At 34.2% G+C, this 16151-nt stretch overlaps 1 protein-coding gene across 2 annotated transcripts in view; it reads left to right on the plus strand.

The window, feature by feature from the left end:
- The window catches only part of LOC105227310 (sodium-dependent dopamine transporter), a 29012-nt gene extending 13777 nt beyond the window's left edge, over positions 1-15235 (plus strand). For both annotated transcript variants that reach the window (XM_049452072.1, XM_011206580.4), the window contains exons 3-10: positions 10324-10458; positions 10534-10688; positions 10776-10957; positions 11077-11454; positions 11524-11761; positions 11840-12068; positions 12133-12401; positions 13748-15235. In XM_049452072.1, coding sequence (XP_049308029.1) covers positions 10324-10458; positions 10534-10688; positions 10776-10957; positions 11077-11454; positions 11524-11761; positions 11840-12068; positions 12133-12401; positions 13748-13861 — 1700 coding nt within the window. In that variant the 3' untranslated portion in view covers positions 13862-15235. The remainder of the gene's footprint in view (positions 1-10323; positions 10459-10533; positions 10689-10775; positions 10958-11076; positions 11455-11523; positions 11762-11839; positions 12069-12132; positions 12402-13747) is intronic.
- The last annotated feature ends 916 nt before the right edge of the window (positions 15236-16151 follow it).

Genomic DNA, 16151 nt, shown 5'->3' on the forward strand with positions numbered 1-16151 from the left:
TACAGCTAAGCAAAAATAAGTAAAGGAAAAATGAAGGTAAATCAGCTTTGACTTCGCCTGTGACTAATACATTTTCTCATCATTGCTTACTTATGGCTAATAGCGGCTTAAGAGAGTGCTTTATTGCATAACTATGTGTAAATATATTATGTGTATAATTTTTCACTTTTATGTTATGTATTATTGTAATATTGAATACCGATACATAAATTGTAGCGTTTCTTCAGTAGCGGTTTCTTCTCACTCTGGAGAGTGTTTCCTTAAATATGCTATTGAAATGATGAGTTTGAAGCTTTTAGTAGAAAACTCTTGCCCATAGCTTCATGCTAAATATGTATATTCTATGATTTGGAATACCAATATTCTCAGGAACTCTGAACTGAGTAAAATTCTGTCTATTACTTATGATGGGCTAAAAGTTCGATTTCATCTATTGGGTCTATAACTATGTTCGTGCGGTTTATATATTTTCATTGTTCCAATATTCCGAAAATGCGTTGGAAAGCTACTGACCTTGTGCATCTTTTCAGTATATGCGATTTATTTGAAGCGTTCATGACAATAATTGTTTCTTTCCAAATCAAATACTATGTTGAACTTTATGAAGAAGACCTCAGCCGAAAGTCATAGAATTTTGGTGGAAGTTTTTCGTAAACATAAAATAAAAGTGGCTTGCACGATTTAAAACTGGTGAATTGAGTGGAGAAGTAAAATCTCTCTCAAAGAACAAAGACCTCAACAAATCACCCATCATCCCCGTCTTTCTATATGGTGTAGAGGCATGATCTACGACGACATCTGATGAATTGACGCTACCAGTTATCGAGATAAAGGTCCTCATTTCACTTGGAAAACGACCCACAAGAAGTAGTTTAATGGTGTATTTGTACAATTTCTTTTAGGCCATTCAATGTCACAATTTCTTGAAATAATATAATCTCTAAAATTTTCTTTCAATAATTCGGTTCTCCAACACAGGGTTGTGCACTGGGTTTGGGACCCGCCACGTAAACAAAACGCACCCAATGAAAAATAGCAACCAGCCTCAGATGACAGACCCCCCTTTTATCTCCTAGTTAGAGTGAAGACTGACATCACCGCCGTCTAAGAAATGGACAAGGACGAAGGCGAGTAAGTCCTTATGACATTTACTACAGCGGCCTTATAAAGGAGCGCAAATTCGGTGTGAGTTTCGTGGTGGGAGAGAAACTCCGCCGTCGAGTACTGTCATTTACCCCGGTGAAAGAACGTCTAGCCACAATCCGCATCAAAGCGAGGTTCTTCAACATAACACTGATTTGCGCCCATACCCTAACGGAAAAGAAGGACGATAAGACTAAAAATGTCTTCTATGAGCGCTTGGAGCGCACTTATGAGAGCTACCCCCGCCACGATACCAAAATCGTGATTGGCGACTTTAACGCCAGTGCGGGAAAAGAAGGAATCTTTGGCGCAATAGTCGGTAAGTTCAGCTTTCACGAGGCTGATTGACTTCGCAGGGGCTCGAAATATGGTTGTCTGTAGGACTAGATTCGAGTATAAGAAAATTCATCAAGCCTCCTGGCTGTCTTTGTATTTGGTAGGATCAGAAGGGAAGTTCATCAAATTAATGCGAGCGATTGCCGAAAAGTTTCCGGAATTTGCAACTAGACTGAGGCAATAATTGTCATTATAATGGTACTCGATCGTATTTTATAAGACCGGATAAAAACTATTTGGTTGAAAAACAGCGGCTGGAAAGTTGTTGATGCGGGAAGTCCTCACAGGAATGTGGTTACATTACAGCAAAGCAGAGTAACAGAAATAGGCTTGATTCATTCTTGGCCGTTAAGACGGTGAAGTTTTTTTGGAATGGAATCCACAAATTGTCATAAAGATGGAAAATTGTTATAACTTTAAATTCGAAATTGAATTTGTTTGTAAACTGCTGATTTTAAAGAAACTGGTTTTGTTCGTAAACCTCTGAGTTTAAAGAATTTTGTTAATCTGAAAATTTGGTTACTACGGTAATTTATTACAAATTATGTTTAAGCGTTTGGTTTTTCTTTTTCTCTGAACAATGTAAGTTTCTTTCGAAGTTCGCAAAACCCAGAAGAAAACGTCGATGATTCTGTAAAAATATATATAAATGATTAGGAGTGAAAGTGAGTCGATTTAGCTATGTCCGTTCGTCTGTCTGTCTGTATATTCATGAACCAGTCCCCTCAGTTTTGTGTTCATTTGGTGGAATCGCCGAAATTAACGAACTTTTACTTTTCTGACCATTTATCTGGTTAATTAACCCGTTGTGATTCAAATACATTAATTTTATGCACAATCACTAAATGCTATACTACTAGTATATACATGAGTACATAATATACAATGAGTGTATGTATATAACGTCACTTCATCATTTAAGCACACTTCAAGTCACTATCTCACCGACTTCGTTACCCATTTCTGCAACGTTGGGATCACTTACCTTGCCACTTACACATAGAAGCATGGAATATTATTTTAAGAGGAAATTTGATTAGATGACGTCATTATTTTATGCTGTGTACCCACTTTAAGGACACACACACTAACAATTTAACGATAAATGCCAAGCATTGAAACCATCGAATTTGCATTGGCTACAACAACAATATCAATGTAGAGTATATAACAAAATATTGAATGAAAATGGCTACGCGCACACACCTACAAACACACACACGCTCACACTTCCACTAAGTGAGTGCGAGTGCTGTTGATGTTTGATGTCGAAAACGGTGTGTGCCTTTGTCAACCAAGAGCAGAGCACTTCATTTAACAAGTCGACACAGGAACAAAGGCAACAGGACTACAGCATGACGATGGCGATATCGATGGTACCATACACATACATATGTATATACGTATATATATGTATAGTATATGTACGTGTGTAAGCGTGGAAGGCCTGTGCATATTTTGTTTTAAAATTAGATTTATATTGTGCTATAATCAAAATCATATTGGTTCTTTTTTAAGTGAACCCAAGAGAGTGTGGTGGAAAACAAAACTGTGGCAAGGTGGCGGGGATTGGTAGGACAACAGTATTTTATAAGGTGATAAATATGTGGTAATGGCTGTGACACTTTGTTGGACGGAAAATGGTGCTGCTGTAACGGGAAAAAGGAAATTAGGCTTTCCTAATTGTGGGCGGATGGATTGCAGGAGTATTGGGGGTTGTGAGAAAATCGAATCATAGAAAAGAGTAAGTGGTTGGAAAAGTTTAGCATATAATAATGGCATTGTGTATTGTTATATATACCGCGCAAGCAACTTGTAATAGATAAATACTCGTAGAAGTAAAAAATCAAAGTAAAGAGTGGGGTCACATATTTTTTTACTGAACTGATGTGTGCTTATTATAGAATTTGAATATGAAGTAAGCATTGCAAGTGACAATTTTATTTCCTTAACAGTGGCATAGTTATTTATGATTGCTTTAATATAAATTTTCAGGCTTATTCTTCTGAATATTTCTGAATATGATTAATGTTATGATGATCAGCAAATCAATGCACATGACTGACGGTTTTTTTTATCAAAACATCGATAAAAATCAATAACAAGTTGCTTTAAAAGCAGCCCTACTTTCCATATACAAGTATCTATGCTACTGTAGAAGAATTAAGAGGTTACGTAGCCTTTAAAATTGAAAACAAAAATCTTTTTATTTTTTTTAATACTTTAAAATGTCTACAATATTTTCCCAAAGTTTCAATCAAATCGCAAAAAAAGTGCAGGAGATATAACCTTTGCGAGAGAAGCCCATCAGGCTGGACCTGGTAAAGATCGTCTCTTTCTGGCAACATCGTTTTCGAAGTCAGTGGTGACGATTTCTCAGAAAGTAGTGAAGCCATCTTATTGCAATTTTTCACAGATCTTCTAAACAGAATGACTTCGTGATTGATCGAAAGATTTTTTTTCAATTACAATTCATTTTTTTCAAGGCAATTTGTAGTAAAAGTTGGTCCTAAACACGGTTGTTGTTGTTGCCAAAAATTCCTTGCATTTACTAACCGATGAAATTTAATTCTTTGATTATAGATGAATCCTTCGTCAGTTCTGCTGACGCGAGGAGTTCGTAGGTGCTTCCGAAAACCAGCTGCCGATTGCTGAATTTTCGAAAATTAAAAATTTCGAAAAGTTCACAAAATACTGTTCAAATGTTGCGCTTTAATATTCTCAAAAGTTCTTATAAATAAATGATGAAAATAGGCATTTTTTAGGCTTCAAAACTTATGTAACCCCTAAAAAAATATATTGTAAAACTGGAAATTTTCATCTAAAAATGAGAAAATCGGTACATTTTTTTCATTTGACGCGAATCTTCGTCTTCGACCTATTTTAATATGTATATAGCGGTTAGTATTTGATATATCTTAGAGGTGTCGTCGGCGCTGTATCCACTTTAAATTATTTGATAATGCTTATTAAACTGTAAACTGTAAACATTCTTTTCTTTTCTTATTTTTCTATATAAATTTAAATAACGGGTGATTTTTTTGAGGTTAGGATTTTCATGCATTAGTATTTGACAGATCACGTGGGATTTCAGACATGGTGTCAAAGAGAAAGATGCTCAGTATGCTTTGACATTTCATCATGAATAGACTTACTAACGAGCAACGCTTGCAAATCATTGAATTTTATTACCAAAATCAGTGTTCGGTTCTTTTCTTTTTTATCGACAAATTTTGTTCAGCGATGAGGCTCATTTCTGGTTGAATGGCTACGTAAATAAGCAAAATTGCCGCATTTGGGGTGAGGAGCAACCAGAAGCCGTTCAAGAACTGCCCATGCATCCCGAAAAATGCACTGTTTGGTGTGGTTTGTACGCTGGTGGAATCATTGGACCGTATTTTTTCAAAGATGCTGTTGGACGCAACGTTACGGTGAATGGCGATCGCTATCGTTCGATGCTAACAAACTTTTTGTTGCCAAAAATGGAAGAACTGAACTTGGTTGACATGTGGTTTCAACAAGATGGCGCTACATGCCACACAGCTCGCGATTCTATGGCCATTTTGAGGGAAAACTTCGGACAACAATTCATCTCAAGAAATGGACCCGTAAGTTGGCCACCAAGATCATGCGATTTAACGCCTTTAGACTATTTTTTGTGGGGCTACGTCAAGTCTAAAGTCTACAGAAATAAGCCAGCAACTATTCCAGCTTTGGAAGACAACATTTCCGAAGAAATTCGGGCTATTCCGGCCGAAATGCTCGAAAAAGTTGCCCAAAATTGGACTTTCCGAATGGACCACCTAAGACGCAGCCGCGGTCAACATTTAAATGAAATTATCTTCAAAAAGTAAATGTCATGAACCAATCTAACGTTTCAAATAAAGAACCGATGAGATTTTTTGAAATTTTATGCGTTTTTTTTTTTAAAAAAAGTTATCAAGCTCTTAAAAAATCACCCTTTAGTTTGTGTACTGATCGATATAACAATATTACTCATACGCCATGTATACTTCTTAAACTACTCTTTCGGTGTATATTTTACTATAGCATAATACGAGTATAGTATATAGTACAATATTTCAAAATGAGACAAACTTAATTTCATAATTAGTTTATAACTTTCTTTAATGAAAATAAATCTTATGCAAATATAATGACATGGTGAGAGGAATGCAAAGCGCTTATAATTTTTAAATACTGTACATGATTTCAACTCTCATCATACCAGAGTTATAAAATAATTTTCTGATCATGAAAGTCTTATCATTGTATAAAAGTCTTTCATCTTAACATTATTTCTTCTGCTGGCTAAATGTAAGAGAATTTTCATAACCACTGCATCACTGTTCCATTTTCTCGTTTGTGCTGCACATTCTGTTCTTTTTCTAATGGACATAATTTAATTATGAAGTTAGTGTTTGCTTTTGTGAAGTTTCATTAACTATGGCTATGTAGTTATATACTAAGCATTAGAACATAAAAAGTTCACCGAATATACTTATATACTCTTGGTTGCTAATAATATAATTTTAACGGACTAATTGAAAAGTTAGAGAACTATTGTTTTTTATTAGTTATTGGCAAGTATTAAATTTTATAAATAAAGTACTTAAGTGGACAGTCATCAAGCACTGCCGTTCGTAAGGGCACTCAATTATCTGTTAAATAGACTAAACATGTCTATCCTTCAGCATGACCAATAATTAAAAATGAAATTATGGTATTTTTTTGGGAAAACATCTTCAGAGAACGTCTATCATAGAGTAGGTTCACGGCGCGAAGAACGTAAAAATATTTTTGGCTAACTCGGCAGTGTGGGAAGAGTCTCACCACAGACAAATTATGTGCGAGTTTCACCACATTTAACAGCATATTGAGTGGTTTTTAGAGTCTATGAGAATAACATGTAAATGTAAATAAAAGAGAACCAATGCAGGGCACTATATATACATACATGTGTATTTATATGCAGGTGACTTTTGGTTGGCGGAAAAGTTCCTGTATGCTTTTGTATACTATATACAAGTAGTTAGATTTTTTCTAAGTCTAATATACGTATGTATGCATGCTCATTATGATACTCCCAACAACAGCATTGTGATATTTTCATGCTTCATGTTAGATTTCAACCAGAGGATCGCTTGTGTGTGATACATATGCAAATACATACATATGTATGAATGTATGCTTTTGCGTTTTGCCGTCGGCAATTCAATATTGACATGTAAACATAATTATGATATGAGTATAATTTTATATGAATGCATAGTACTACTTACAGTCAATTTGGACTTGAATATTTAATAATTTTATTTGATTTTTACATAATATATTATACTAATAAATATTTTTGTATTATTTCTTAGTAATAGAAATTGAATTTATCACAACAATATATGTATAAATACATCGTCTATCATATTAATCTCATTATCTGCTCATATGATTGCATGTATACGCATGTGCGCGTTCAGAAATTCATATCATGATTTTATCACTTATCAATATATTACATGTGCGCGCATTGATCTGCATGTTCATATATTCATATATACTTATATGTACATATATTTGTATACACTTCCGAACAAATAATGCACAAGCATACAAACATACATATGCGTACACATGTGAATATGTCACCACAAAAAATTGAAGCATTGTTCTACAAAAACAACATTTGTGTCAAATATCAGAAGCATCACAAGTCAATATGGCAGTCAAATTGGCGAAACCCAAATGTAGTAAATTTTACAACAAAAGCGATTTCATTCATAAACGCAGGCGCATATGCCACAAGCGACCTCGCTTCATTCATATAAACAGACGCCGTAACATCTCCCCGAGCATGCCTTTGCCTACAAGCGTCTTTTCGCGACGATGGCAAAAGCTAAAAATTGTCAATTCTAAAATAAGTATTTTTCCGTGGCTCGCAAAAATCTGCGTCGATATGTATGCAAGCTCATACATATGCATACATATTTACGTTAGTTTGTTGTCGAAGCAGTTACAGCGGCAAGGGAAGCGGTAACAATCGGCGATCCACTGTATATTTCTTTCATGCATAACCAAACCATAATTAGGACAACGCAATGTAAGTGTCAATGGTGGTGCTGATGGTAAACGCTTGAAAAGCCACGGTGAGTACGCGGGTTCGAATCTCACAGAATTTATTTTTAATTTTTGCCTTTTATTTTATGGCAAAAGTTAAAAATCATAAATTGAACATCTTCTGGTGTTTGTTCAAAGAAAGAAGTGAGAAAAGTGGCAACATAGGAGTTGTCGATTTATAATATTTGTCTAAAATATTTTTCCGTGACAAAAATCTGCGTCGATATGTATTCATGCTCATACGTATACATACATACATATTTACGCACGTTGGATGGCGAAGCTGCTACAGGGGCAAGGGAAGCGGTGACAATCGGCGGCCATTCGTTTATTTTTTTCGGCACAGCTTGGATTTTTTACCAATGTTGTGACAAAGGAGATGCGAAAAGATGCGCGCGGCACTTGTTATTATGAATGTATGTATGTACATATGTATGTGGCTCGCATTTGCCTTCGTAAACATACAAATGTGCCAAAGAAATAATATACATACATACATATGTATGTGTCATAGAAATTCTATGGGTACAAATATGGAAATGATTTACATACATATATGTACATATGGGCAAATGTGTGACCGCTTGGTCTTTTAACATGAAATCGCTTTTGTTGTAAAATTTACTACAATTGGGCTTCGCCAATTCGACTGCCATATTGACTTTTGATGCTTCTGCTATTTAGACCATTGTTTTTGTAGAACAATGCTTCAATTTTTTGTGGTGACATATTCACATGTGTACGCATATGTATGTTTGTATGCTTGTGCATTATTTGTTCGGAAGTGTATACAAATATATGTACATATAAGTATATAAGAATATATGAACATGCAGATCAATGCGCGCACATATAATATATTGATAAGTGATAAAATCGTGATATGAATTTCTGAACGCGCACATGCGTATACATGCAATCATATGAGCAGATAATGAGATTAATATGATAGAAGATGTTTTTATACAATAATATATTGTTGTGATAAATTCAATTTCTATTACTAAGAAATAATACAAAAATATTTATTAGTATAATATATTATGTAAAAATCAAATAAAATTATTAAATATTCAAGTCCAAATTGACTGTAAATAGTACTATGCATTCATATAAAATTATACTCATATCATAATTATGTTTACATGTCAATATTGAATTGCCGACGGCAAAACGCAAAAGCATACATTCATACATATGTATGTATTGCATATGTATCACACACAAGCGATCCTCTGGTTGAAAGCTAACATGAAGCATGAAAATATCACAATGCTCTTGTTGGGAGTATCATAAGGAGCATGCATACATACGTATATTAGACTTAGAAAAAATCTAACTACTTGTATATAGTATACAAAAGCATACAGGAACTTTTCCGCCAACCAAAAGTCACCTGCATATAAATACACATGTATGTATATTGCCCTGCATTGGTTCTCTTTTATTTACATTTACATGTTATTCTCATAGACTCTAAAAACCCCTCAAATGCTGTTAAATGTGGTGAAACTCGCTCATAATTTGTCTGTGGTGAGACTCTTCCATCTCTGCCGAGTTAGCCAAAAATATTTTTACGTTCTTCGCGCCGTGAACCTTCTCTATGATAGACGTTCTCTGACATCTTTATACGGTTCTTATAATGCAATAATCATCTAATCTAAAGTTATTTTACAACAGCAACAACTTTGCATTGAACCAGACTATTATTATCCAAATTAACATCATCTACATAATTACTTTACTTTTATTTCTAGTAATTGAAAACTTCTATTGAATATCCAATAGTGGACGTTCAAGTACTGTGTTGGTAAATAGTTGGTTTGTTATATTCTTATAGATTTGAATCTGTTGAAATGTCAGTTCTTAACAAATTTTACCTCATCAAGTTGAATGATTTTTAATCAAATTGCTTAGACCCCCTTGATATGATGGTTTCTCGATAATTACTTTCAGGGTTTGGAGTGTTCAGGTCCTCAAAAAGTTTCTTATATAAAACCAATACACTGTTCCAGGAAAAACAACCATCCATGATTGGTATGCTAAGTTTCGACGAGGTAAAATGATCACCGAAGACGGCCAACCGCCCCACAGAGGGTGTCAGCGACGAAAAGAGGGTTGAGAACGCGTTAACGACGAACCATATCCAAGACGACCATCAATATCTCTTGGATCTATGCTTACGATCCGGAAACAGACAATAAATCGTTCGATTATCGTGGTAATGGTGAACCGATGCCGAAAAAGCACGACAATTCAGGTCTAAAATCAAGGCTATGTTGACAGTTTTCTTGGATTGTCGACTCCGAATTCCTTGCGATTGGCAAAACTGTCAATAAGTTATATTATTTGAGTTTTCGCCAAATTTTTAGCCAATATCATGCCACAACGACCGCTTTCATCTAAATCAGTTTCGAGTGATTTTTGGCTAGTCTGTAAAAAGTTTGACACTGAACGAGATTCACGTTCACGTATTCATGGCTATTCCAAAAATTGACTTTAACAACTGTTTCGAGGTTGGCATAAGTGTACGGGGAACGACATATATTCTGAAGAATAAATTAAGAATTTTAAATGTATGACCTAAGTCTTACTATTTTTTGCTCATAGTAGTATATTTGGTTTCACTGAATAACTTATCAACATTCAAAAATACAAGTTACAAAATTCTAAATTATATACACATTAATACCTTCCATGTATACAAAATATTTTCATTTATATTTTCAGGCGCTTTTCTGGTACCGTATTGTATTATGTTGCTAGTAGGTGGTATACCATTATTTTACATGGAACTGGCATTGGGCCAACATAACCGTAAGGGTGCCATTACATGCTGGGGACGCTTAGTGCCATTATTTAAAGGTAAAGCATGTGAAAGACATATTTACAAATAATTTTAAAATTATTTTAAAAATTTCCAAATTTACATATTTGTAGGAATCGGTTATGCAGTGGTGCTGATTGCTTTCTATGTTGATTTCTATTACAATGTTATAATCGCTTGGAGTTTACGTTTCTTCTTCGCCTCGTTCACAAATAATCTGCCCTGGACGTCGTGTACGAATCCATGGAACTCGGACTATTGCAAACCGGTAACATTTCTACTGCATTACTATTATAGAAATAATTTGTTTGAATAATGTTTTTAAAATAATCTCATTTTTATACTTTACTTTAAGTTTGAAGTTCAACAAAATACAATCATGCCCATGCAACCCACCATTCAACCGCTAAATATATCTATGAACTTCACCGATTTCACATTTGACAATCAGTCGGTATTGAGTTACAACGAAAATAAAACTTTGGAAAGTACAACGACAACAGAGCGATTTCATTCCGCAGCATCCGAATATTTCAAGTGAGTGGCTTTTATTCCCAATGCTTTCTTAAATAGTGAGAGTGAATTTCTGAAAAATTATTTTCACCCTTCAAAGTATAAATTTGAGAATCTTACGTTGATCTAATCTTTATTTTTAGTCGATATATATTGGAATTAAATCGCAGTTCGGGTCTAGATGATCTCGGCCCAATTAAATGGGATATGGCCGTTTGCTTGCTAGTCGTCTATCTCATCTGTTATTTCTCCTTGTGGAAAGGTATTAGCACGTCCGGTAAGGTTGTGTGGTTCACGGCGCTCTTTCCGTATTGTGTGCTGTTGATATTGCTCATACGTGGCATTACACTGCCTGGATCCGCCATGGGTATAAAATACTATTTGAATCCAAACTTTGATGCTATCTACAAAGCGGATGTGTGGGTCGATGCGGCGACACAGGTGTTCTTCTCATTGGGACCTGGTTTCGGTGTGCTTTTGGCGTACGCTTCTTACAATAAATACCACAACAATGTTTACAAGTGAGTTTTAATTCTTATTATAAATATTTGTACTAATATGCTTTTTAAATGCTTTTTCTCCGTACTCAGGGACGCGCTACTAACGAGCTGCATCAATTCGGCTACCAGTTTCATTGCTGGCTTTGTGATATTCTCAGTGCTTGGCTATATGGCTCATACTTCTGGACAAAATATTGAAGATGTCGCGACAGAGGGTCCGGGTTTAGTATTCGTTGTCTATCCAGCAGCCATTGCCACTATGCCAGGCAGCACTTTTTGGGCTTTGATATTTTTCATGATGCTTCTCACCTTGGGTTTAGATAGTTCCGTAAGTGTAATATATTTTTATTGTTATTGCATTGCCTTATATATGACATATACATTTAAATATAAATTTTCAATACAGTTTGGCGGTTCTGAGGCCATTATAACGGCTTTAAGTGATGAATTTCCAAAGATCGGCAAGAATCGTGAGATCTTCGTTGCTATACTCTTCTCGCTTTACTTCATTGTGGGCTTGGCCAGCTGTACTCACGGTGGTTTCTATTTCTTTCAACTACTGGATCGCTATGCCGCTGGTTACTCAATACTTGTAGCGGTGTTCTTCGAGTCAATAGCGGTGTCGTGGATTTACGGTAAATTTCATTATGAGCAAATACTTTAGTTTTATCCTTTATATAAAACTCAACTTAATTTCAGGCACAAATCGCTTTTGCGAAGATATACGCGACATGATCGGCTTTCCACCCGGCAAATACTGGCAAATATGTTGGCGCTTTGTGGCGCCACTTTTCTTACTCTTCATTATAGTTTATGGGCTGATCGGTTATGAACCGTTAACATATGAAGACTACACATACCCAGTGTGGGCCAATACGTTGGGTTGGTGCATAGCGGGCTCCTCGGTGATGATGATACCGGCGGTGGCGATTATCATGATGATCAAAACACCGGGTACCATTAAGCAGGTATATTTATTTAACCCAAACTTTAAAATTTATTTGTGGCTAGATATTTTTGAATTGCTATTATACCCTGTACAGGATATATATTAAGTTTGACACGAAGTTTGTAAAGAAAATTACGCGATTAAAGCCGAGTTAACAACAGCGCTCCTGTCGTTTCTTCTTCGCATTACGGCGCCAATTAGAGACTCCAAGGGAAACCAGGCTCTCCTCCACAAGGCCTTTTCATCGAAGTGGACGTCTTCCTCTTCATCTGCCTCCCTCGGGGGTACTACGTCGAATACTTTCAGAGCTGAAATATTTTCGTCCATTCGGACAACATGACCTAGCCAGCGTAGCGTAGATGATGTCTTTTAATTCATTTATCTATGTCCATTGAATGCCACAATCCATAGATCTTTCGCAGAACCTTTCTCTCGAAAACTCGTAATGTTGACTCATCAGATGTTGTCATCGTCCATGCCTTTGCACAATTTAGCAGGACGGGGATGATGAGTCTTAAGTTTGGTCTTTATTTTTCAAGAGAGGGCTTTACTTCTCAATTGCCTAGTCAGTCCAAATTTGCACCTGTTGGTGCTTATTTAGAGTTATTCTGCGTTGAATTTCGAGGCTGACATTCTTGTTGGTGTTAATACTGGTTCCAAGATAAAAGAAATTATCAACGACTTCGAAGTTATGACTGTCAACAGTGTTTGATGACAGGAGATATTTCTTCTTGCCCTCGTTCACTACCAGACCCATATGCTTCGCTTCCTTATTCATTCTGGAGAAAGCAAAACTAAAGGCTGGGTTATTGAAGCCAATGATATCAATATCATCGGCGTGCGACGGCAGCTGTACACTCTTATATAAGATTGTATCTTATCTATTTATGTAGTTCTGCAGCTCGAAGTATTTTCTCCAAAAGTCGATTGCAGAAGTTGCACGAAGGGGAGTCGCCTTGTCTGAAACCTCGTTTGATATGAAATGGTTCAAAGAGGTCTTTTCCGATCCTGACGGAGCTTTTGGTATTGCTCAAGATCGGGTTCACCATCTCCTAGTGTTACGCTTTCCCTGCCATTCATCTAAGTGGAGAAGTGTTCTCTCCATAATTTTAGCATGTTTTAGCCATCAGTCACTAGATCACCTCTGGGGGTTCTGCAAGAGTATGCTCCGATCTTGAAACCTTCCGTTAGTCGCCGCATCTTTTTGCAGAATTTTCGAGTATTAGCCATTTGAACTGTTTGATCAAAATCAAGTTCTTGAATGGAATCAACTTTATTTGTGAGGGGTATTCTAGCTTCGTAACTTGTGAATGGCATTACAACCGAAGTTAACGTTTTTTCTTGTTTTTATTTATTTATTTGTAGCGCTTAAAAATACTCACCACACCTTGGCGCGATCAGCAAGTCTCAGTTAACGGTGTGACGGCGGAGGCAACACAAGTGCGGCTCACCGATGCCAAAGAGGGTGCTGAGGTCTGAGATCAGCCATTTGCAAGATTCAAAGTGTATTATGTGTGATTTTGTTGCACCATTTTTGCAATAGTTAAGCGGAAAGTCTGCAATATTATTAAAGTTCTGCTGTTTTTGCCAAAATTGTGCCCCGAGCACTTATATACATATGTACTATATGTATTTCCTGCGTATGTAATTTGATCACTAGTTAATGTTCACATGAAATTAGGGAATTAGTTTTTAAGTATTTGATAGTGTATAAAAGTAAATAAATGAATTATTAGTAGTGTAATTAGAAAATAACCACAAATTTTGTACACTTATACAAATGCAAATTTCACAAACAACGTAATTTACTTAGGTTTCGCTGGCATACAGATGCGTATGAAAGCTGCACAGCAAGCAAAAAGCTGCAAACAATCATTGCAACACTTACAAGCTAAAATGCATACATACATGTATTGGTGCATGTAGTGGCATGTAGGCAGTGAGAGACCCCAACCAGAAAACTGTTTGTACTTACATATATAATATAAGTACATATGTACACGTATGTACATATGTAAATATATGCATACATGTGTAAATGCTTGAGTCTAAAGAAAATATTGAAATTATGTACGTAAGTGCATTTGTTGTTGCAGATGTAGTTTATAACATTATAAAAACTCATTAATACAAACTTCTGTATATACATACATACGTACATGTATGTAGTAAAAATGTATGATTTTTAAGATGCTGTGTAGATAATATTAGAATTGAAAGTTTGGAACATGCCGAGTTACAGGTGTTATAATAATAAAAAATTAAAATGGTTTACAATAACAAATATGACTAATGATAAGACAAAAAAGCTGTTTAATAGTAGCTAAAGTTAAAGCGCTTGTTATCAAATCTACCTATGTACAATCAAGAAACTTCTTTGTTAGTTAAAAATTATAAAAAAAAATCATTTACGTTTGTATATTAAAATGCGATAGTTAAAGCTTTAAAACGTCCTCTGAGGCAACAAACTCAAAAGTTGTCCTTTCACAAAAAATGATGATAAATATATAAATATTAAAATATTTTGTATATAAAGTGCAGAAAACACGAGTTAAATTAAAATAATAAATACATATAAGCATAAAAAGATATCTGTATATGATGCAGCTTTAGGAGCTACTAACGAGAAAAGAAATGTTGGCTTCAAGAGGTAAAATGTGACAGCAACATGTTTACCACACAGCCATGTAAACATGTTGCAGAGCATTACTTGAAACATTTGCAGCACAGTAATGAAATTGAGAGTAAAATGTTTAAGGAAAAATAAATTACCTAAATTTTTGTTTTAATTAAAATTAATAATTTTTTAACAAAAATTTTACTTACAAATTTAGTTTAAAAAATTTAAAATTTAATTTAAAAATTGAAAAGTATACATATGTATATAATTTAAAAAATTTAAAACTAAATATTATTTAAAAAATTTAAAATTTTTATATAGAAAATAAAAAAATTACCAATGAATTTTGTTAAAACTAAAATTGCATTTTAACAATATTGCGAGAAAAAATTTCCTTTTAAAAATTATCGAGTATAAATTAATTTTTACTAAAAAAATGGGTTTGGTTAATTTTCAAAAATAATAAAATAATGTTAAAACCTTTTAGCAGCCATTAGAAGGTTTTAACAAACTAAAATAGCACATTTTTGCTCAAGAAAAATTTTGAAATTGATAATATTTAATTAAAATTTAATTATTATCTTAAATTTAATTATTAACCGCAACTAAATTAAAATATTGCAATAATATATAATTAATTAATTTATCTATTAAATTATTTTATATGCTTTTTTATTTTTATAACTTTTAAAATTATTAAAAAAAAAATATATTCACTTATTATCATTTTAGTTAAAACTTTTTCGCAGCCATGAAAAAGCTTTAACAAAGGAAATTTTAAAATTATAAATCAAAAACACTAAATATTAATTTGCGTATTTTTTTTTTATTTTTAAATAAATAAATTATCAGAATATTATATTTCTGGAGTCAATGTGAACATATTATTATTACTTATTTAATACATTTTTATCTGTATACTAAATAAATATATTTTTTGTAAAATACTTAAGACGAAAAAATGATTATTTTTATTTATATTTATTTTTTATTAATTTATTTTGTTTTTAAGTGGCGAATAAAGTCAAATATTTTTCGACAGCCATGAAAAATGTTTGACCGGCATTAGCCATGCTAAGAATTAAACTCACTTAAGGTTACTTTTTTTAAATATCCAAAATAATTTTAACACATATTAAGCATACGAGT

The sequence above is a fragment of the Bactrocera dorsalis genome, chromosome 3 (assembly GCF_023373825.1).
Source record: "Bactrocera dorsalis isolate Fly_Bdor chromosome 3, ASM2337382v1, whole genome shotgun sequence".
In the NCBI taxonomy this organism is placed as follows: domain Eukaryota; kingdom Metazoa; phylum Arthropoda; class Insecta; order Diptera; family Tephritidae; genus Bactrocera; species Bactrocera dorsalis.